The 24,336-nt window shown below is 39.6% G+C and overlaps 3 protein-coding genes across 6 annotated transcripts in view; 1 reads left to right on the plus strand and 2 right to left on the minus strand.

Moving 5' to 3' along the window:
* Positions 1–1,451: 1,451 nt before the first annotated feature.
* Positions 1,452–15,387, minus strand: mst1 (macrophage stimulating 1). The gene is made up of 18 exons (XM_058631172.1): positions 15,115–15,387; positions 14,536–14,680; positions 12,965–13,080; positions 12,776–12,890; positions 11,945–12,081; positions 10,568–10,688; positions 10,375–10,493; positions 7,649–7,823; positions 7,004–7,134; positions 6,039–6,141; positions 5,173–5,309; positions 5,020–5,052; positions 4,803–4,917; positions 4,651–4,728; positions 4,012–4,158; positions 3,813–3,919; positions 3,392–3,531; positions 1,452–2,293 (listed from the first exon to the last, which is right to left on the minus strand). Exons 1-18 carry the CDS (start codon positions 15,161–15,163, stop codon positions 2,132–2,134), a joined length of 2,130 nt encoding a protein of 709 aa, XP_058487155.1. The 5' UTR covers positions 15,164–15,387; the 3' UTR covers positions 1,452–2,131.
* Positions 15,388–15,665: 278 nt separating this feature from the next.
* Positions 15,666–21,537, plus strand: abhd14b (abhydrolase domain containing 14B). 2 transcript variants are annotated; one of them, XR_009240381.1, is made up of 5 exons: positions 15,666–15,815; positions 17,303–17,523; positions 18,591–18,832; positions 19,641–19,887; positions 20,027–21,537. XR_009240381.1 is itself a non-coding variant. In XM_058630780.1 (4 exons), exons 2-4 carry the CDS (start codon positions 17,304–17,306, stop codon positions 19,818–19,820), a joined length of 642 nt encoding a protein of 213 aa, XP_058486763.1. In that variant the 5' UTR covers positions 15,666–15,815; position 17,303; the 3' UTR covers positions 19,821–19,950. The 2 variants fall into 2 exon arrangements, 1 of the variants encoding a protein (XP_058486763.1); XM_058630780.1 differs by lacking the exon at positions 20,027–21,537 and having other exon boundaries at positions 19,641–19,950.
* cacna2d2a (calcium channel, voltage-dependent, alpha 2/delta subunit 2a) overlaps positions 19,889–24,336 on the minus strand; it is a 139,452-nt gene continuing 135,004 nt past the window's right edge. For all 3 annotated transcript variants that reach the window (XM_058630778.1, XM_058630777.1, XM_058630779.1), the window contains one exon: positions 19,889–23,897. In XM_058630778.1, coding sequence (XP_058486761.1) covers positions 23,775–23,897 — 123 coding nt within the window. In that variant the 3' untranslated portion in view covers positions 19,889–23,774. The remainder of the gene's footprint in view (positions 23,898–24,336) is intronic.

The raw sequence follows: 24,336 nt of genomic DNA on the forward strand, positions 1-24,336 counted from the left end.
AGAAGAGAGAGAGAGAGACAGACAGAAGAAACCGTTTGCTTGAGTTTAGAAATGATGGTGAGTGAGATCAGGGCATGTTTTTACTGTGTTATCTCCCCCCAACACCACACTGTGCCAGAGATGTAAGAACAAAAGGACACAATCATAACAAATGGGGTTTCTAAGTAATGTAAAGCGTGGTGTGTGTGTGTGTGTGTGTGTGTGTGTGTGTGGCTGTTTGAGGACAAAGTGACCTCACTTCAGTTCTGCAGAGAGGAGCAGCAGTGAGAGAGCAAACACACATTTTATCCATAAAGAGTCTTAAAAATGAGAGTTTCTCTCATGTGAATGATTTGATGCCACTGTCCAAGTTTCAACTCCACATAAAAATCTCTTTCTCTTGCGTTCACGAGCTCTGTGCGCTTGCACAAACTGATAAATACAGGTGGGAAAAATGTTTGAACCACAGTGAATACACATTCCAGGGACAGCGAACGCTGGAGTCATGTCAGGTGAGCCTGCTGGCATCGGACCAAAACATAAAGCTTTAGGTTACAGCGACGACGAAGCCTGGGCTGGAAAAGCTCAGTGTCAGTGTCCAACTGCAGCTGTGAGTGTAAGCCTTAGAGGAAATAATCACAATAAACAACACGTGATTAATCTTTACCATAAGAGCTTAACAAAAGAAAACATTTGCATATTTTAATGTGTATTTTGGGTGTTTTAGGGTAAATCATCCTCTGTAAATATTAGTAAATCAACAGCAGGACAATCATTTCCCCATCATCCATGAGCTGTGCACATCAAAAACAACAAAAAAGAGAAATAAAGAGGACAAAAAAAAGAAAAGTCCAATGCCATCTGTTAATTCAAAAAAAAAAGTTAGAAGTGAAATTTGCCAAAATAAAGAAGCAGAGAATTTTGTAATGGGGAATCAGGAAGAAGGGGCTGGGGGGTGAGGAGGGTGAGGAGGGTGAGGAGGGGAGGGTGAGCGAGAACTGTGTGACAAAGAGAGAGTTCAGTGGCCTTCGACAGGCTGGTGTGTCTGAGATTGGGTTGGACTCTGATCTTGAGGTTTATTTAAGCTGAATTCCGTGGGCTCATCAGGACCGGGTTACAAAAATCCTCCTATAGAACTAGAAAGAATGTGCAGCGCATACAGTTCTGCATAAGGCACAAAGGCATGTCTTTAGAGGTGGGGGCAGGCATCAAAAGACAGGCAGAGGAGGGATTTCTTTAGAGGCTGGGGGCAAAGAAGGTATTTTGTAGCTCCATTCAATGCCAGCGAGAGCGGAGGGGAGGTGTACAGTTCTGTGCTCCCTCCACGCTGCATTTCCAGGGGACATTAGGAAGCTCAAATAAAAACACTCCTCCTGTCATTCTTCTCTCAACCCGAGAGGCTTCAATACATTTTCTTTTAACCAAACACAATCATTTAATCTAAGTGTTTATTGACGTAGTAATTCAAAATGTACTATAACAAGTAGAGGTTGTTTTATTTAAAATAGTATAACACACATTCAAGTTATAATCTCTGCTACATATTGTACATAAGAAATGCTTGGAACTGCAATATAATGTGTGGACAAAACAAATACTGGGCATTTTAAGTCAAGTTGAATTTAAATAACTGTGCCTTTTATTTGAATGAACTGAATGTAAATTACATAAAAACTATTTTCTTCCACAAAAGAAGCACAACTTCTTTTTCAGAAACTGGTAAAACTATTTTGATAATCGATTGAATCAGTTTGAAGCTTTTTTTCATGATTAAAAACAAGATTTCTGATTGTTTCAGCGTCTTAAAAGTGAATATTTTCTGGTTTCTTTGCTCCATGTAACAAAGAAATCATTTAAAACATCATCATTTCCAGATTTGACAAACACTGATGAATATTTTTCAGCATTTCCTGACATTTTCTGGAACGAACGATGACTCGATTACGAAAATAAAAGTTAGTTGCAGCTCTAAATCCAATGTGATAAAATATGATCGTACATTTTTACGTTTTGTTGTAAACAAAAAACAAAATGAGAGGGGGGGGGGGGGGGGAAACTGTACATGTACAGGTGAACCATAAAAACAACTGCTGCAGAGGGGTTTTGAAAGTGGGTTTGTTCAGTCCCTGGTGGAACGGCAGTGTATCTGCCTCTAGGCCATCTCCATCACCTTCTTGATCCAGTCCACGTACACCGAGACGCGGATGAAAATGTTGGGCTGCCCCGCGTGTCCGCAGCGCCGCATGGGGATGATCACGCCCTCGAGGACCCAGCAGTCGCTGTTCTGACACGCCAGAGGGCCGCCGTAGTCTCTCTGTAGACACACAGGACACACGGGAACAACACTCTGGAGTCATTATTTGTCTCTGTTATGACTGACTGTCACTGCCGAGGTTGTCAGAACCAGAACCAGAACCATCTCCGTTAGAATTTAAAGGGATTTTCAGGACTTGTATTGCATTTTTTTTTAATCACTTATTGGCATCATTAGTGATCATTAAAGGAATTGGCATATTTGTTTTTTATACAGTTACATGGAGCCAGCAGGCAGTTAGCTTAGCATAATAAGACTGAAACCATCTTCAAACGGTCTTTATGCAAAGCTGACCAGTTGAAAGAATGTGGCTTCATATTTAAAAGTCATACACGAGAGTGTTTGCCCACTGTAGCAGAAAAACATAGCAAATGTGGAACTGTTCCTTTAACGCTGTAGCCAGAGGTGGAAAGTCATGAATTACATTTACTCGCGTTACTGTAACTGAGTTGTTTTTTTTGTGTACTAATAATTTGTAATTTAACTTTTACTGAAGTGTGTGTTTTTTTTGGAAGTACTGTACTGTACTACGTTTTAAGACACAAAAATGTTGACTTGAAATTATAGAAATATATAGATAATAAATACACGCACCGGACAGTACAGGTGAACTGGCCTTAATTAAGGTCCCTGAGTGAGTGAGAAAGTTAAAGCATTTGTGACCTTTGACCCATTTCGACTGACACATTATGTGTTTACATGTTTTATTGTGTCAGCACTTTCATTTGTAAAGGTTTGTCTTTAATTAAAAACAATTCACGTGAGATTTGCACGACAAAAGAAAGAACCCCAACTAAGTAACTCTTACTTTTACTTTAACTTGAATACATGTTTAGACCAGTACTTTAACTTGTACTTCAGTAAAATTTGATCACAATAGTGGTACTTTTACTTCAGTAGAATATTTCAGTGTTGTTTCCACCTCTGGCTGTAGCACACACCGCAGCAAATGTCATATAAAAGGATGGGTGGATGGAGACAATCATACTTTTCTCCCACCCTCTGCTTCCTCTCTTCACCTCTACTCCAGCCAATCATCAGTCTTCTCTCACGACAAATATTGACCGCAAAGCTTTCAAAACAGTGCAAAACTCCCACCTCACACGCGCCAACTCCACCCTGGAAAGAGCTTGTGCACATCTCGTTCTCACGAACACGACCCCTGAAGTATTTGTTGCATTCCTTGTTACTAAGAACAGGTATGTGGGCCACGTTGAGGACAGTCTCGTCACCAGTCCCTGAAAGACAGCGAGCAGGAAGACAGAGTGAGCGGATAATGAGAGAGACAGGAGGAAAGGAAAGGAAGGTAAACAGATGTTGAATGGTTCTGTAAACAGCAAAGCCATCTGTTGTTCAATGGTCTGTGCAGCCTTTGTCATTAAGATCCAAAGAATCATTCAAGGGCAGAAACAAGATGCCTGCTCCCATGATGCTCCATTAATAATTATTAGTACAGAGGCACATTGTAGCAGCGCGGAGAGCAGTGTCCAGTTATCATAGCAAAAAGGATTACACTTGCCTTTTGTCTCACCCCATCCTGCGATCTCACAGTTCGTGCCCTCAGCCACAATGTAGCGCTCAGGAGGGAGGCAGATCTGAGAGACACGCTCATTAAACTGTGCAGGGCTACAGAAAGAAGAGGGAGTCAGAGAGAAATTGACGGTACGTGTGTGTTGAGCATGTGTGCTTTTGTGTTGAGCATGTGCACATATACACACAATTCCAGTTGCAGCATGACCAGCTGAGACTCAGAGGGTCCACAGACGATCTTGGTGAGCGGGATGGTCTGCACGCCGGGCTCTTCTTCTTGGGGATCACGAAACAGTGTTCCCATCCTGGCCGAGTACCCGGGCAGGTCCACGTAGCTGCAGACGTCAAACATTGAAATACAGTATTTGGTCCTAACCCAAAGAATTGTATGAATAAACCCTTAGTGCTCACGAGGCACAGATCTTTGCCGCAGGTGCACCCATGGTAATTTGCCATGGGGATAATACACAAGTCCTTATATGGACATCCTGGGCGTGTGTGTTTATAGGTCACATATTCAGGCTTTAAAAAAACCCACTTCTTTTTGCCTTCTTATGGGTTGTTGAGTCGCATTTCGAGTCATGATATGAAGTCACAATAATTGTGCAGAAGACACAAAATAGAGCGTTTTTCTTTGAACTGTGACAAATTTCACTAATACAATCCAATTTCAAACACACATTTTTTTTCATCAGATTGCCTCGTTGGTGATGAAAAAAAGGATATAAGACACTCTATATTGCACATTCTTATACCCTCTGTATATACTGTACGTTTTAACATAGTAATGGAAAAAAAGCAGCCGAAATGCTCTAAATAAAGTTTACCAGGAGGAGAAACACTGCTTGGTGCTGATCACCCATCTGGCATTAACCAAGGATCCTCCACAGAAATGGTTCCCTTTCCTGCACAAAGAAGTCATACGTCACACACGGCACGGCACGGCACAGCAGCGTGTTTAACACTTTCTCACACTCGCCTGTCTCTGAGGCTCACTGTCCATGGCGAGTTTCCAGGAACCCCGTTCACGATACGCAGCATCGTCCTCTGGAAACGGTCCTCTCTCTTTCCACACTCGCTGAATTCCACCTTCTCTGTGTTCACCAATTGGCGTGAAAACAAACATTTGATATTAATGCAAATAAATATACCTAACGTCCGCTCTATCTTGCTTCATATTCAGTCAACGAACAAACCTTCTGGCTCAGTCAGGGACACTTTCTCCCCAGCTGTTTGAAAACATCAAGAAACAGATGAATTGTAAAACAACAGCGGCTCTGGGTGAATTTTGACCGTACAGTGCATACAGCTATCTTAGCATTCTTAAAATAGACAGAGAGTCACTGTACCACACTGTTTGATGGCACAGTAGTCAAACTCAGTTTTGGGGTCAGTGGTGTAGCACCAGGGTCCATGCTGGTCCCCATCTGGGTTACGACAGTAGTTCTCCGTCAGATTGGCCTCGGGATGTGTCCTTGGGTTTATCCTGGAAAGTATAGTGTCTCATGAACATCATCACAAATAAGTGGGCAAACCAACTGTTTTTTACATAAGATTTACGTTATAAATAACATGCAATAAATGAAGTTATCTCTTGGAAATGTCTATTTTTGTTTTTTCAAAATAATATTAGGTGTTACAAATTATATTATGTTATATCATTATAGAAATGGCAGCGCAAAAATAGTCAGAAACAAATTATTGTGCATACATTTGCAAATTAGGTCACACTTTTTTGTCATCTTTAACCCTTTAACACCTTAGCCTCAAAATGTCCGCCTGGACGTTTTTTTTTTGCTTATTTGAACCCATATAAGGGCAAGAAAATGTCCTGTGACTAAGTGCTTTTGCCCAAAAAATGGAAACTATGTGCAGGTGTTTTTCCAACTCTCTCCTCTCTGGTGACGAAGATGCTGCTTCGCCGGCTTCCTGCCACAGCGTGAGGGAAATTACCGTAATAACCACATTGGCTTTGCAACTTGTCAGCTTTCAGAAACTGTTGGAAAACGCGTCGTCTGCAAAATGCTCAGTGGAAAAAGGGGTAAAAAAGTTTGTAAAACATTGCTATACACTGTGTACAGGATAAGGGGAGAGTAAATAATGTTTTCTACTATTTCTTTACATATATATATATGTATATAAGTATTCTGACTAGATAATAAACAGCTTTAATATGAAAGCAATAAGCGTCAGTGTCACAGAATGGTCTGCATACTTGGTCCGGTGAGGTGTGTTAACGTTCCATTTCTGGCAGGTGATCCCTTTACGGGTTTTGCGGACCTGTCCTTTGTAGTTTTTCCCATTTTCTTGGTAGCAGTCTGAAATAAAAGACACTTGTATCAGGACATTTACCTTGATGCATCGTCCAAATATATGGGAAAGATGGAGAAAATCTTGATATCATGACAAAAAGTTCCAGTTCTGTACCCAGCAGTCATACAGGGCAGTGTGGCTATGAAGACACTGAGGTCACACTGTTGGTATTTCATGTTAGGACACCAGAATGATAAAATGGATAGCATCACACTGTGCACATTTCATTATATAATCATTCAACAAAAATAGCAAGTTTTAGTATTTCTTAGCACTAGTTTTATTCCTGGCAGCTTGGAGCATTTTTGGTGGTACTTTTGACCAGAGTGTTTAGAAAATCAAACAAATAATAATAAATGAAATAATAATAATTACAGTCACCTTATCTCTCGCTCCATTTTCATGTGTGTGAAGTATATGTGAGGAAGAGGAAGATCATCTTATTGGGACCATTTTTCACCACTGTATTTTAACGTTGGTGACAATGGTGTCAATATTGTCCTCAGGTGGTACTTGGTATAAAAACTTGGTATAAAAACTTTTGAGAACCACTGATTTAGAGAATGCACTCCACTTTCACATTCACTTAGCTTCAACAGGACACAGGTCACTTGTCTCTGAACAATAAAGCATAGTCGTTGCAGCCAAAATATTGATTAAATAAACACTGTCCATGTAAAAAACAGCAACAGTGACTTTTACATAATACATACAGTACGCAGTACAATAAAAACATGAAAAGTGAAGATGATTTAGAGAATTAAGGCCATTATAAGATAAGCCTCATGTTTATCTAGGTGTTGACAGTAGCCTAATGTCAGCTGAATTTATCGCTGGTTGCTCTTATTTAAAGCGGAGGAGTCCTACCCTCTGCTTCTATGTCGTCTGCGCAGCGTTTGATCTGTAAGCAGAGAGCCGTCCTCATCTCTGGCACAGATGTGAAGCACCAGGGAGCCTCCGATCCATCTGGGTTACGACAGTAGTTCTCCTCCAAACCCCTGGACGAGGGAGCAGCACAAAATGAGCTTGAAACAAACGGCCGCCGTCTCGTCGTGATGCATTCAACGACCTGTCACACAGACACGCTGCAGCACATTTCAGTTCAGGGGCCACAGTTGATCTCTTGAAAATAATAGCATCATAACCTACAAACAACAAGAACTCCTTTGGGAAAAACAAGTGCAATTTGTATATAAGACACAAAACATTTAGTCACAGGTATCTGGAACGGAAAAATATAGTATTTTTAGGGCCAAATTGGACCCTCTGGTGGGCCGGTTCTGGCCCCACGGGCCGTGTGTTTGACACCACAGTGCTACAGTATATTTGTCCAGTCTGTATGAGGATTATACTTACTACTAAATGTGGATAAGTGAAAAGCTCTTCACAACATAATATTTAATTATAATATAATAATTTAATATTCACATGAGAAGCAAACGCAGCATCTTCAGTCTAACAGGCAACAGGTGTCAGCTTGTTTTCTGCCCTCCGTCGTGCTGTATTACTCACTTGCATTCATATGTGTTTGGATAGAAGGGATGCTCATGAGGATACTGGGCGTCCCACCGCTGGCAGGAGATGCCTGACGTCGTCTCGTTGACTTTGCCGCGATAATCCTCCCCGCGGCCGCGGAAGCAGTTGGTGGTGAAGCTGGAGCGCTGACGCTTCTCAATGCGGACCTCAGCTGAAGAGAAGAAGAGAAGAAGAAAATGTGAAGAAGTGAATTTAAATGAATATTACACGTTCAGTTAGATAGATAGATAGATAGATACATAGATAGATAGATAGATTAGATAGATTTTCAATGGTTCAATTTATAGCAAATAGTAAAATGTATCTATATTATGATATACCATATTAAAGGTTAATTGCAAATGATATTAAAGTGACAATTATATTATATATATATTTTTTAGAATAAAATACACACAATTTTATGATAGAACCATTTTCTTTTGATGTTTTTTTTTTACTATGAGACTTGTTTTGGATAATTTCTAACTACACCACAAGATGGTGCTATCCTATAACCTTTGAAACTACAGTGAGGACAGACTTATGTTGCCAGTCTCCTTTTTACACAACTTGTGTTGAAATTTCGGGAATCCCAGATTTAAGTGCATTTGTTAAATCCCTTGTGAAATGGCGAGTGGACTAAAGGTCAGAGGAGAAGCTGATGACCACGGCCAATCATCGGTGGGCAACACAGGCTGCGTTTGCAGTCACTCGGCTGCTTCCAGGTGTGATAAATAATAAATAAATATATAATAAATAAAACAAACAGGTTCAAATGAGCTGTGAACTTAATTAAAGGTTAATTAACCGAATCCCTGCGAGACAATGCAGAGCTTGAATTGCTGACAAAAATCTTCGCACTTTAGCTGCATTCATGTCAAAATCAAATGTCTCTTAAATGTCTCACACTTTGGTCTCTTAATGCCACAGAGATCGACTCAATGTCCAAATCTTAAACTGATAAATAATTTAAAAAAACAAGGACAATCATGTGTGCTATGTTGCACATGAATAATTTAGGTTACACTTGGTCACAAATTGTGAAGATGCTTGTGGGAATTGTTGCTTAAAAATAAATTCATTAAAACTCAGAGACCACTGTTACCCACAGTGTCAATTAGAGCTGGGGTCAATATGTTTTTCTGACCATTTGATTTGTATTGTAATTCGGATTTATTTCAATTTGATAGTATCGATTTTATTTCCCTCCTTAAACGAAAAGTGAATGACGCATTTGTTTAGACAATAACACACGAGTCATATTTTCCAAAATCAATGCACGTGCAAGTACAATCAAGGTGATTTTTTAGAGCCTCTCAAAACAGGACACAGCACCAATGCAAGCCGTTCATTTGACATTCTTAAAATGAAACGGAAAACATATTTTTTCTTAAACCCTGGATTGCAGATAACACTGATAAACAGAACTTTTTTAGGACACATTTTAAATGCTACGTTTAGCTCTTTTCGATTAATCAAGGTACATGTAATATAAATATCACCAAATATCACAAAAATAAAATGAGTGCCTAGTATACTAGTATTCTCTATCCTGCAAGATTAAGATTCCTTAATTATCACTGTATACATGATACAACACACTTCAGAGCGCTTCCCTGAGAGTGCACATATGCAAACAACAAGCAACAAGTCAAATTATAGATCAGATTATCATTATAGATCAGAAATCAAATTATAAACCAAATAGAACCTAGTAGAATAAGAATTGTGTTGCCATTGCAGACGTTAAGTTAAAAAGTTAATGCACACAGTTAAGAGTTATTGTAAGAGTTAAATGATTGCACTTTTGGTAAAATAAGTGAAAACAATATAATATTACACAGCATATGTAGAGTAGAAGTTAATTAATGTGTAAGAAATATGTATATCTGTATATGACTCTGTATATGCATCATCTACATAACTTACATTCCTTTACTTTTGGAGTCATGCTGCACACAATCATAGACAGAATGGACAGAAAGAGTGGTTTTATGGAATTCACCTAAATCTTATTATGAGAATAAGGATGTCCCGTTAACACATTTTGTGTCCGATACCAATATCAAACACTCTATTACAGTCATTTTAGACCATTTATGAACTATGATGCTGTTAACAACACATTTGTGCTGAGTCATGACAAAGACATAATTCTCCAACTGTGCCACAAATAAACAGCCCAAACATGACTCAGCTAAATGGTTTTGCTGATGTTTATTTGTATTTTTACAGTCTGTGCATAGTGAAGCATGTGATTTTTGGGACTGTATAAGATTAGAGCTGCAACTAATGATTATTTTCACAATCAATGAATCTGTTGATTATTTTCTCGATTCATTGCGTCATCGTTGGGTCCATAAAACATCAGAAAACGTAAAAAGAAATCAGTGTTTGTCAAACCTCTCAAATATCTTGTTTTGTCCACAAATCGAAATACACTTTTAATGATTCCTTTGTTACATGGAACAAAGAAATATAGAAAATATTCAACGAGCTGAAACAATCAGAAATCTTGTTTTAATCATTAAAATAGTTGACGATTAATTTAGTAATCGATGAATAATCGGTTAATCGAGTAATTGTTTCATCTCTATATCGGATTCTACATTTTTATCTGCCCAATATGTGATCTAGTGATCTAGTGACCGATACTGATTCCCCATCCCTATATCAGAATCTATGATTTTGCTAATGTAAAATAATAAAAAGGATCTTACTGCACTTCTTGATCTCGCAGCTCTCTCTCTCCACCTCGGGGTCTGTGGTGTAACACCACGGCACCGGGGAGGCGTCAGGATTCCGGCAGTAGTTATCGTCTAAACTCTTATCAGGATACCTGAAAAACAACACAAGAGACTATAACAGGACAGCAGAAGAAGTGGAGCGTGCAGTGGGAAGCAATGTGAGTACTTTTCCGGCTGGTAGATGTGTTGGTGAGGATACTGCTGGTCCCAGCGCTGACACTCTCTGCCGTTCACCGTGTGGTCCACCTGCCCCCGGTAATCCTCTCCGTTACATGTGATGCAAACGTCTGCAAACAAGAGGAGATGAAAACATGACACACACAGAAACCTCACTTCATCATGTCCATGTAATTCAAAGGAGCTGATACATCAAGTCTTTAGTGTGGTGGCGGGAAAAGACGCGACTGTAATTTGTTTTTAATTGCAGAGGAAAAAAAGAGACGTGGTGTTTAGTTGTAGACTTGTTAATTATGACCTTCTTTTACTAAAATAATCATCTTATTGTCCACGCACATTAAGTCGTCTACATGTGTAAAAAAAGAAAGAAAAGAAAAAAGAATGTTGTCTCTATGTTAAACAAACGAATAAATATTGATTTATTGTTCAGTTACTTCAAGGAAATGTCTGGACAACTGCATATAGAGTGTATGTTTAAATACTCATTTATATTCAGGTAGTATTCATTTGATAAAAAGTGATTAATAACACTTATTCTTCTGAACATTGCCAGACCCATAACTTTATGTACAGTGCTTAACAAAAGTATTTGTTTGTGACAACTTGACTTGAAACTTTTAATATTTGAGCAATTGTTCAACAACTTGTGTACACTAAAAAGATTATTATTATTTATTTAAAGTCAAAAAATGAATCGAACATAACATTCAAGCACTAAAACTATATCATTGTGCAAGTAAATAACTATACTTTGACATCTTAATCAAGAAATAATAATGTGCTTTTCTATTTTAATTAAAAAATATAATTTCGGTTAACCCTTAGAACACAGAGAATTTTTCCATTACTATGTTTAAACTATAAGAATGTGCAATATACAGTGTCTTTCAACACAACCTAGGCAATCTGATGAAGAAATAATACATTTTCACCCACTAAATATACACACCTGAGAAAAAAGTTATTAAAAATGTTTAAAATCGGATTGAATTTGTGAAATTTGTCTATTTTTGTGACTTCTGCACAATTATTGCTACTTTATATCACTACTAAAAATGCAATATCAAAGGAATCATAACTTTGACTCAACAACACATAAGAAGACGATTTTTAAAGCCAGAATATGTAATACACACACACCCAGGATGTCCATATAAGGAGTTGTGTATTATTCCCATGGGTCTGTGCCGTGTGAGCACTAAGGATTAAAGAGCTTCTACATACTGGTGTATTCACCATTTTGATAATAACCAATGCTATTACTTTAGGGCAACTGTGGCATAAACCTTACATTAGTGGTGGTTTAATACACTTGTTAAGCACTGTATTATCCATCACATGTTGCTCATGTGTGGTCGGTGCGTACCATCTTTACACTGGGGGATGTTGCAGCTCTCGTAGCGTCGCTCAGGATCTGTGGTGTAGCACCACGGACCGATCCGATCCCCGTCCGGGTTCCTGCAGTAGTTTAGCTCCAGGCCGTTAGCGGCTGTGGGCGTCCACCTGAGACAGAGGGACAGACAGAGGGACAGACAGACAGAGGGTTTTCAGTTGAGTCTCTGAATATCGGGTTAAAGTGCATGTGTTAATCCGCTTCAGATGAAGAGAGCGGGACTTTGACAAAAGCTGCAAAATCGTTATTTTGTTTGTTTGTTTTGTTTGAAAAAAATGTCACTTTGTCACAAAATAGTTTTTTATCTAAAATGCCATCACTTTTCTGTTTAGATTGGATAAGATGTGTTGTGTGTCAGGCCAGTAAACAGCAAACAAGACAATAAATACATTGTTTACAAATAATATAAAGAGATCAGGGACACAACTATAATTCACAACCATAGTTTTGCATCATAATGAAGAGCAGAAGAGAAATAGGGCGGGAGGAGTCACCGTTTTCATCAACAATATCAAATAAAATCTATTTTTTCCAGTTACATTGTTGAAAAGAAACAGTTATATACACAACGCTGCTTCAGATTTAACATTCTTGAAACTCTCTGGAACAATCAGAGAGTCTGAGAAGCCAGACTTTGACCCTCACTGTGACCTGTTGCGTGGCTCTGCACATGGACGGTTACGTAACAAAACAGCGAAACGTGGACACCTCTAAACACACTGACCGATCAAACAGCGTCTCTGTTGTCTGTGAGACTCCGTGTACCTAGAAAGTTGATGTGTGTGTGTGTGTGTGTGTGATCACCTGTGATCGTGTGGAAACTTGGACCACCACTGTTGGCAGGTGAGGCCGCTCCTTGTGGTGAAAACCTTCCCTCTGTAGTCTTCCCCTTTATTCACGATGCACTTTCTGACGTAGACTTCACAACACAAGCGATCTCAGGTTAACTGTACAATCATAACGTCGCACAGCGCGAGCACACCTCAGTCTTACCCTTCTTCTCGTAAAGGTTGCAGTTCACGTTCCTCTTGACTTCGGCGTTGTTGCCGTCGCGCACCCACGGCAGGTGCTTGCAGGTGACGGTCGGCCGGGTCTCGTAGTTGAACGCTCTGGTGGTGAGGGATATCTTCATAAGTCAAATAATGATCAAAATGACAAGCAGTGATGAGGTCAAATGATTCAATGTTTGAAATGTCCCTTTAATTAACCAATCCCATGGATTATTCCCTGGCCTGACCTGGCTTAACAATTACTGAAGGAACATTTGAAACTAAAACAGCAAAAAGATAGACAGATATTGTTAATATTATCATTATATGTATTATAATTTATTAAAGATACAAAAAGAAGATCTTCTGCACTAACAACAGATGATAGATAAATTCATTCCTGATGTCAACCATTTATTAATGCTACTTCAAACTTCCCAATGAGTCATAACATCAACAAATTTAGCATTTGACTGCATCACATGATCTTCACCAGCAGATTAAATTGCCCCAGTTGTCACATCAGTGACAAAGAACCTTGAAATTCAACTTTAACCCTTAGAACACAGAGCATTTTGGCTGCTTACTGTGTTTTAACGTACCGTATATACAGAGGCTATAAGAATGTGCAACATACAGTGTCTTATATCCCTTTTTTCAACACATCCCAGGCAATCTGATGAAAAAGTAATACATTTTCACCCACTATATAAACACACCTGGGCAAAAAGTACTGAAAATGTTTAAAATCGGATTGAACTTGTGAAGTTTGGAAATACGTCTTGTTTTTATGAACAAAAAGAAAAGAGAAAACAGTCTATTTTGTGACTTCTGCACCATTATTGCTACTTTATATCACTGCTAAAAATGTGATGTAAAATGAATCAGAACTTTGACTCAACAACACTTAAAACGATGAAAATAACAAATTTTTAAATGCATTACAACACGAAGGACACAAGTCTGTCGTGTCCTTCTATAGGAATGAACATCTCTGCTATATTTACCAGAGGATTTAAGTCAAATAGAATCTGTGTGAAGCCTGTATATCTTAGTCCTTGTAATAACCTGATTGTCTACCCTGTATATGATTGTATTTGTGAGCTGAGGTTTATGTTCTTGATGGTTCCTGGGTAGGGGTTTTTGTTTTGTTCCTGGGAAATCTATAAAAATCCATAAATATATATCCATCAACTTTATTAGGTACACCTGTACCGGCTCTTCAACACAAACATCTACTTAGTCAATGACACGTATGTAGACGTTGAAAGGGGGATTTAAGTGACTTTGAACGTGATATGGTTGTCGGTGTGAAAAGAAGCTGACATGAATATTTAAGGAACTGCTGATTCACTGGGATTTTCATGCAAAAAATGGTCCAGAAAGAGAGATTTATCTGGGAGAAAACACATTCTTAATACCAGAGGTCAGAGGAGAATGTCCGGTGTATGCAGAAGGCCATATTAGAATGCAAACCTTAGCAGAGAAACCACACGAGACACTTTATTATGTGCACATAATCACTAAAGAAGTGGCTAATAAGTGAATAAAAGTAGTGTAAAGGGAGGAGGATACCTGCAGTCCAGCGACTGAGAGCAGCGTGTCGCACACTCCTCCAGATTCAGGCTTGGTAACATCAACACTCTTGCAGAGTTCCAGGAGGTAGGAACCAGCTCTCTGCCCTCAGAGCGCTGGTAGTCATTCAGTGGACTGCGGTACCCTGTTCATACACAACAGGACCAGAACCATGCTTTATAATTCTGGACTTCATCACACAGCGTGTTTTAGTCCTGGTCTAAACCAGAGGGCAGTTGGTAACTTGTACTAACAGCATCATTTGGGCATGAGCCTACACACATATAGCCTTTGGACCTAGAGACCAACAACAGCTACAGGTATGGTAGACCAGAGACCAGAAAGGCTTTTAAGAGCAACACACAAACTGTTTTGTCCATACAATTTGACCATGTATTTATGAGAAATTAAACTTAAGGACAAAGTCAATGAAACATCTTTGATTGAATAAACATTTAGCTTAAATAATCATTCAGACAGGATCTATTTTTAGATCCTTTTAGATAGACAGTCACTAGATGTTTTCACACAACAAAAACAAACTGATTTTACAATGAATGAGCAGTAAATGTGTCTTACCAGTAACCAGTCCAGCTGTCAGGAGAATACAGGACAGAAGCAGTTTCATTGTTTGTGTTTTGCGCAAAGATAAAGAGATAAGTGTGTAACTGTCACCACAGACAGAGATCCTCTGACGTTTTGTTGTTTAAAAAAAAAAAATAAAAATATTCCTTAAGATTTAAAAGTTTGACCACAGCTCGATGTGATGAAAATGGAAAATCCCACACACAGAAACACACAATCCTGCCCTGAAACACAGCCACAGCCACCCACACTGCGCACTTACTCAAACAGAGGCTCTCATCCCCAAAACACACGCGATCAATACACGCATCAATCATTAATGAAGAGTGGCACATGTTCATGCACCTTTAAAGAAAATAAAAAATCTGATTCCTCTGCAACAACAAACCCGTTTATCAACAGATTAAACATTAAACAAATTAAACATATTCCTGCAGCATAAAAAACAACACAACGCCGCTTCAAAGTGGATTGTCTTTTTTTTCTGCAGTTCACCAGATGAACGCTAGGCGTCAGTACAAAAGTTTCCTCCCGGTTATTTTCTTTTTTCCCCCCTCTTTTTTCCGGGGAATGAAGTGAAACTACAGCTCAATGTTTAAAGACTACAAAACTAGCTACTGGCGTCACTGTTCGGTTTGATCGTCGATCACTGATTAGTCATCGATCATCGGAACATATTTCTGTCAACCCGTCAGGTAAGAATATATTTCAGTGGCGATAAAGAAGTGGTTAAAAAAAACAAGTAGTGACAGCGATGATTTCAGGTGGACTTTGGTCGGACTGGTGTCGTGTTGATCCTTCAGCTGCTGAGACTTTCTCTCTGTAAACTGATAAAAACGATAATCCCGATAAAGGAGGTGGACAGAATAAACATCAGGTTAAAGAAAAGACAAAAAAGTATAGTATAATACAACGTTGTCAAACCCTAATGTCCCCGGAGTGTTTTACAGTGTTTAAATTCAGGTCACTATTTACCTCTAGAGTGGTAAATACACAAGGAAGTACTGAAATATTCCACTCAAGTAAAAGTACCACTATTTCAATAACATTTAACTTAAGTACAAGTAAAAGTACTGGTCTAAAAATGTACAAGTAAAAAAAATAGCTTGTTTAAAATACTAGTACTCGGAGTAAATGTTACTTAGTTACTTTTTGAAAAAGTTTGGGGTTCTTTATTTTGTCGTGCCAAAAGGACAAGGGGACACAAATCTCACATGACTTGTTCTTAATTAAAGACAAACCTTTAGAAATTAAAGTGCTGACAAAATAAAATATGTAAACACATCATGGATCGGTCGAAATGGGTCAAAGTTCACCAATGCTTTAACTTTCTCACTGACTTTAATTAACGCCCGTCCTCATCCTTCACCTGTCCTCACCCTAACGTCGTTTTATAAGCGTCGAACACAAACTGTAGCAGTTACTGAATCATTAGAATCAGTTGATTGAAAAGATTAGTTCTGCACTTTTTCATTGGTTCAGACTCCTCAGTTAAATATTGAGATTTTAGAACTTTTCAGGATTTTAAAGTCTTTTTGATCTACAGTTCATGACTATTCCAGTGACGACACTCTGCCAATCACTGGCAACGTCACGCTTTGTTATCGGCTCAGCTCGCTTGGAACCTTGACAGAGCAGGTATTAAAAAAGTACCAGGTATTTTCCATAATGGAAAAGCAAAAAAAAAAACGAGCCGAGTCGTCCTGGAACTGTATCGTGGAATAGCACCATATGATGCCCTTCCAATCAAAAGGGTGCCGTTATAACGTTCCCTGCTGCCCCTACATGACTGTGTCCCAAAGGGTGTCCTTAGAGGAAATTATATTTAGTGCTGAACAATAACGTGTGGAGGTCCACATGAAATTCAGTCCCCAGGGCAGGACTGCCCTTGGCCCCAGACCGCACTGCCTTAATTGTACTAGTGGACTTTTAAACACTTAAACAGCCAAATATATTCAGGTCACAGCAGTATAATAACAACAACAAAACAATATGCCCACACGTTGAATAAGCTGGAACAGTTAGTCTTTACCAATTTTCATATTAAAATATCCTTTTCTGAGAAGTTTTTCCCTCATCTGGATCACCAGGTTCCGATGATGTCATATACTGTTGAGATAAACCTGTGTGACTTGGAGATTTATACTCATCTGACTTGTGTAAAATGTTTGGTTTATTTCAGGATGTCAGCTGTGAAGATGACAGAGGGGAGTGTGGAGCTCGTCCTGGGGTGCTGCAAAGTGCCGCTCTTCTACAGACAGAGTGAACCTGCCACGGGGGAAGCGAGGACGTCAGTTTTACTCCTTCACGGGATCCGTTTCTCATCAGAAAACTGGCTCAACATCGGCACTCTGGAGACTCTGGCCAAAGCTGGCTGCCGCGCTGTCGCCATAGATCTGCCAGGTGAGTTTGGAAGAAACAAACTTTGTCTTCTTCACTACTTCATACAAGTCTTGTTTGGACTTTAGACTAGAAAGTACAATTTTAAAGGTTCACTGTGTAACATTTAGGAGGGTTTATTGGCAAAAATGTAATAGACTACCCAGAAGTAGGTTTTTATTTGTGTATAATCCCTTTTAAAATAACAATAATTTGGTTTTCGTAGCCTTAGAATAAACCTTTGTATGTACTATCGGAGAGGTTCTTGTGCCGGATATGGATAAACCAGCCAGTGCGTGTTTCAGTGTGTTACAATCTCTAGACTTACTAATAGATGTCATAGCCGTTTATAAGGTGATTTATATCCCTCACAGTTTTGTCTGACATCTTGAAATAAAGAAAAAGAGAAAATAAGATGATTGGCAAGTTCTGGAGAATTAAGAAGAACTGAGATAATCATATCCTTAAAAAAGTCGAGTATAGAATATTGAGTATAGAAATATGCATCAGTATAGATTCACAGGATGGTGAAGATGGTTGAATTTAAATACCTAAATAACTGTATAGTTTTTATGCCATGATGCACTTTAAAAATAACTCTTAAAATAGCTCTAAATTACACTGAGATCACTTTACATTACATTACATTTTGATACATGGTTTTCTTGCACTGTAGATAAAATACAGCATACATAGTGTTCACTTTAAAGTGGAAAAGAAGAATATTAAATAACATAATTATACACTAATAAGCCACACCATTAAAATGAAAACAGGTTAAAATGATGGGGCTGATCGATGTAAATAAGGTCCTGCAAGATGCATAAATAAAACAAATAAATCACTAGGACTGAATGTTGTCACTAAATAAAATATTAATGATTCTTATTCCGATGATGGAAATTCACCATGATCAGCTTACGGAAAGTGCTTTTAAATGTGATACATGATAAAATTTGGATAATACATAGTTATATCCCTAGTTTTTATAAAGCAAATTCATATTGATATGCCATTAAACAGGTTCATATAAGGGAGCTCTTGTTCCTCCCTCCCTTACACCTCCAATACCTCTGTCTTCTTGTCCACAGGACTCGGCCGGTCTAAGTCAGCTGAGGCCCCGGTGGCAGTGGGAGAACTGGCCCCTGCAAGTTTCCTGAAGGATGTGTGTGAGCAGCTGAGCCTGAGCCCGGTGGTGCTGATCAGCCCATCCCTCAGTGGGATGTACTCCCTCCCCTTCCTCATGCAGCACCCGGCTCTAATACAAGCCTACGTCCCTGTAGCTCCCATCTGCACAGAGAAATTCACAGCAGAGCAGTACCAGAGCGTAAAGGTCTGTGAACAGAAATATTTGTCTTCTTTTCATCTCAGTATGTCACATTTCTTTAAAAGAGGCTGTGTATTTCTTAATGCTTCCATTAAAGACATAGACATCTTGACTTTCCAAAGGAAAAGTAGTTCACCTGCTGAAACACAAGCTGCTACACCAACCGTGTGGCAGCAGCATGGAATTGTGACAGTAAAACGGTTAAATACAGTCAATAAAAGTGAATAAAAAGGTATAATTTGCATATATATTAAGGTGCATGTACTCGAGTATCTCTATCTTACATAGTTCTACCCAACTACCAAGATACAAGAGTTTCAAATATTACCATACATGCATATTAACACATCTACTTATACTTATAATTTTACTTTGTATACGTTAAGGAGGCTCGAATAATACTCTTTTCATATTTTCTTGATAATAAAGTTTGTGCGGCTCAGATAATAACAGTGCTGCATTTTTATATCATCTTTTTAAGCACATTTTGTTAACTCACACTACATGTTCATACTGCATGATCGACAATATAAAACTTTATTAGTTAGCAGCATTCACAGCACAATCACTTTTTCCCTTTTCTTAAAACCGTTCAAGTCGAGCAGTTCTGACATAATATGCTCTGACATAGAGTTAGATTTCTCTGCAACAGTTATCTGGAGCACTGTGATGTAGAAGTAAAGACAACAAAAAACTAATATCAGGCCTGTCTGTTCTTATTTACTTGGCTTTTGTTCATATTGGCACACGTGACACAAACGTGAGGTCAAATGTGAGGCATCTACATCCCTTTTTGCCCTCATGTCTTCTGCAGGTTCCCTCGCTCATCGTCTATGGCGACCAGGACGCTCAGCTCGGTGAGACGTCGCTCCGGAACCTGAGCAGTCTGGCCAATCACAGCGTGGTGGTGATGAAAGGGGCGGGTCATCCCTGTTACCTGGACGACCCAGACACTTGGCACAAAGCTCTCACAGACTTCCTTAACGCACTCTGAAGCTCACATCAGTCACAGAGAAATCATAGTCATTCCATCATCAACAACGAAAACGCTACACAGCAAAGTGAAGTGAAAAATATGAACATTATTTAATAACTGATTCTCTGTAATAAACAATTTGAAAATATCTTACAAGGAGTCACAGACACAATATTTTACAAATTTTGCCCTCTTCTTTCTTTTTTTCTTCCTTTTTTTTTTAGAAGTTTCATCTGTACAAAAGAATGGAGCGACATGGACCAGTGCCCAGAAAAGAAGGAGTGAAATCTTCCACACACACACACACACACACGACATTCACACTCGCATACATACACGATAAAACAAACCAAAAAAAATAAATGAAAAACATTTCAACTTCAGATCTCAAACTTATCAACAGCGCAGTTTTTTTTTGTACTTATACTTAATATTGGACTGATTTCACTCTTTTTTTCCTCCTCTAAACGTTATTTTTTTGTCCCCACACTTGTCAAACATGGTCACATCACCAGACTACAGACTACAGAATCACATACACACGTGTCTTTCCCACAGAGATGCACCGACACAGATGCAGCGAGAGTCAGGAGGGGGACTGAGTTTAAAGTGGTCTCTCCCTTTCATCCCCAAGCTGGACCAATTTTCTGTTTTTATTTTTTTTTTTGTGTGGCAAAAGTAAATTTGTCAAACCACAGAAATCATACATGTCCCTTCCGTCAGGATGCAAACACACACACACACACACAGACGTCACTACGTGATTCCTCCGTGCCCTCCGGGCCCATGCTGCTCTGTGGAGACCCACTCCCTGAGCTTGCCTCCGACATCCTGCCCACTCTCAAGAAAAAAAAACAACAAAGCAACAAAAAGAATCACACACCAGGGAAGTGACATCCTCGCTTTACTTCCGCCCCGGTGCTCGACATCTCCCGCATGGGCAATGAATAAGTGTCGGTAAGCGTTTACTTGTACATATGTGTGCATAATGTCTCGGTGCATGTGCACAAACTGTAGGCCCACGTATTCATGTCTATGTGTGAGACTGTATGTGTACAGAGCCAGGAGAAGAGAGAGAGTAAGTTGCAGGGGGTACATTTCCACAGGCACGTGTAGCGTTAATTTACAGATAGTGGAAATAGGGCAATACAGACAGAATTAATGGCACAGGAACGGAGACAAACAGATGCCAGAAAAGTAGAACTGCATCGGGCGTCACGTGACTTGAATTTGAAAATACATATGTTTAATTTTCAAATATTTTTTTTTTAACAGTCATTTTCATACTTTTTTCTCTTTTTTCCTCTTTTATTAAAGTCTGATTTATTCAGAGCCGCGCCGCAGTGAACTGTGCCAGCATTTTTGTCACATCAAAGAGTACCAACAACCGTACAGAGTGTGCAAGTTAAAGTTCAAATCATCGTGTGAATCTTCCCACCTGAGTAATACAGTGAGGTTTGGGTGGGTGTGCACATTGAAGGTCGGATGTGGGTTTATTTTGTTTTTTTTTTGTTTGTTTTTTTTTTGTACTTTTTAAAAACTCCCACCTGCTTTCAAGCGTTTAATCGTCGAACAAGCATCAGTCAATATAGCGAATCATTCCAAGACGTGAAAATACAAAACTAGAGCTCACTATACTTAACTGCAGAACACAGAGAAAACCCAGAGGAGGGAGTGTTTTGGAGGATCTATTTGTGTGTGTGTGCACGCGTGTGAGAAAACCTGTGTATGGGAGGGAGGGAGGGAGGGAGGACATATCAGAGCTCCATACTTTGTAACACTAAGGCATTTAGAGAGGCTTTTGTTAACTATGTTGCATCTGAAACATAAAACACTGATGAACGACACATTCTTTCAGACACCTCTGCCGTCTCCGGTTCAGGACATTGAAGCAGACTGATGGTTAAAGACGGTTTCTTTTTGTTTTTCGGTTAAAATCACTTTTCTTTTTTTTTTTTTTCTTTCTTTCTTTTTTTTTTTTCACCAACAACAATTAGATTTTTGTCTTTTGCAATATAGAAACAGGAAAACCAGCTATGCTATCACAACTGTCATCCCTCATACACTCCGTATGTGAAGGACTTTCCCTCTGGAGGGGCGTTTCAACACAAACACACACACACACACATACACTCACACGTACACTAACACATACGATTCAGGCAGAACTATAGCAGTCGAGTTGGCCCTAAAAACGCTCTATGGCCAGTTAAGTCGCTGTATACTGATAGCGTATCATTGCTCTATGAATGGCTCTGTAGAGGAACAGTATAGTAACTCCATATGATGGCAGTCGGGTGGCTCTGAGCGGTGAAAAGCTACCACAGCCAAGAGGGCAAGTACATTAAGCCGGAGCCGGTCAGTGTGACGGCCCCGTGTTCAGCTATGTCTACAACCAACAGGTCTGCTTTATAAAGGTACTATACAGTAGCTCTACGACACAGCTGATGCATTCCAAAACAAAGTGCATCAAGGCACTATGAAACAGAGTGGCTCCTAAACATGGGAGTCTAAAATGACTTCACACGTCACGATGACCAAACGATAAAACAGTGATGGATTACGACCAGAGCACTACTGTACGTGATCACCATATTTAGTGGCCTCTTCTGCACTTGTAGTCGGAATATGTTGCTAAGCCCCTATCCCTCAGCAGCGAATGATTTTGAAGTTCGAACAGCGTCAGTCAAAAGGTAATAAAAAAAAAAACACTTTAACGGAACTACTTTCACGAGAGAGTTGCGAGGATAAGATCTCTGTTGTGACGCAGAGAGAGCGCGCACAAATTGTGATAAGTGCTAGTTTGGTGGAGAAGCCTCGGGAGGTTTTTCAGAGGTGAGCTTTGATGTTAGAGAGCACAGGAGGAGGGGGGCGGGGGGGTTCTTTTATAACATCAGTCTAAACCAGAGGTCGGAGTGGTTGATTGATCATAGGAGGAATCAACAGGACTCCAAACCAAATGCTGATTCACATTTTTTTACAGCTGTCACGAGTGTGTGAGCCAGATAGAGTTAAAACAGTAAATATTAGGAGAAACACTTAAGTCAATGCAACGAGCATCATTTCATTGTTCTAATAATTATAAAATGTAATTTAGAGCTGCAGAAAACGGAACCAACATTCAGTTTCTGGCCATTTTCTCTCCTCGTCTCGTGGTTTATCTTAAAAATCAAAGGTTTTGGCAATAAAAAATAACTCCACATGAAAGTCTATCTCATTTTGGCAAGTAGATATAGTGCATAAATTAATTCAGATATTTGTTTTTTTTTTGTTTTTTTTAAGTTAACACCTAACAACTTCCCATTCAAATGAAAACCTTAATATACTGTGTGTTTGGAATACTTATATCACTTCAGCAGTTAATACTTGACATTTTGTATACTTTTTTTTCTGTTAAGTTTTCTTTTATAGTGGCTGCCGGTGGTCAAACGCTCTTCAGCCCCTTTCAGAGAGGTGAGTGGCAGAGGGGTGAGACTCTGGGATGGAGGAGAGGATGTCCCACCGTCTGTCTGACCAACAGAGGCAAAGACGGACAGACAAAACCTCAACGCTCCAGTTTGTGTGAGGCAGGCATCTGTGACGATGACATCTGACACATCCCGTTTCCTCTTCTCTGGATGGTAGGAATGTGGTGGTGGTGGTGGTGGGGGGGGCTTGTTTTCTTTTCGTAATTTATCTCTGATGATCCAGGTGGTTACGATACCCACCGGTCTTCCTGCAAATGAAGGTTAACTGGCTGAGGACACAGAGGTCCGGCAGTTGTCACTAAGCGGCACAACTGGAAGCAAGCTGGGTAGCGTGGCGCTCAGGGCTTCCGACTTGCTGTGAGGGGAAGTCCCATTACCACCTATGACTACATCAAGGGGGAGGAGGACGTAAGAGCACGGAGGAAGGGGGGGCAGATGGTTTCAGGACTGGGGGGAAAGGAGCTCAGGAAGGCTAAAGGGAGAGGACACATGGAGGTAAATGAAATTAATGTAGTAGAGAGTGAATGTGGGGGCTGACAGCCGGATAAAGCAGAAGCAGCTGAATAAGCAGTAAAGTGTAGTGGGACGGACGGAAAGCGTGACCTCGCCCACAGTCCGATGTGTTTTCCTGTGGGGGGGGGGGGACAAAAAAAAATTGCAGCTGTAATTCTAAATACTGTATCTGATATTTATTCCTCATCTGACCTACAGTATTTATGTGACAACAAGCTTTTACTGAACATGTGTGAGTCATTCTGTTTGTACTGACATGGTGTTTTGAAGACGAAGCTGCCAATACCCCACAGTAATAGCCCCAGACATGACATGGGGGAAAAAATGTGTTCCCACGAAATAAGTATAATGTACATCCATCCATTTTCTACCACTTTATCCTCCACATGAGGGTCACGGGGGGCACTGCGCCAAGATCAGCTGACATAGGGTGATAGGCGGGATACATCCTGGACAGCTCACCAATCCATCACAGTACCACATAGAGACAAACAACCATCCACTCTCACACCTACAGTCAATTTTAGAGAGTCCAATTTACCTAATCCCCATAT

The sequence above is a fragment of the Solea solea genome, chromosome 6, assembly GCF_958295425.1.
Source record: "Solea solea chromosome 6, fSolSol10.1, whole genome shotgun sequence".
Taxonomy (NCBI): Eukaryota; Metazoa; Chordata; class Actinopteri; order Pleuronectiformes; family Soleidae; genus Solea; species Solea solea.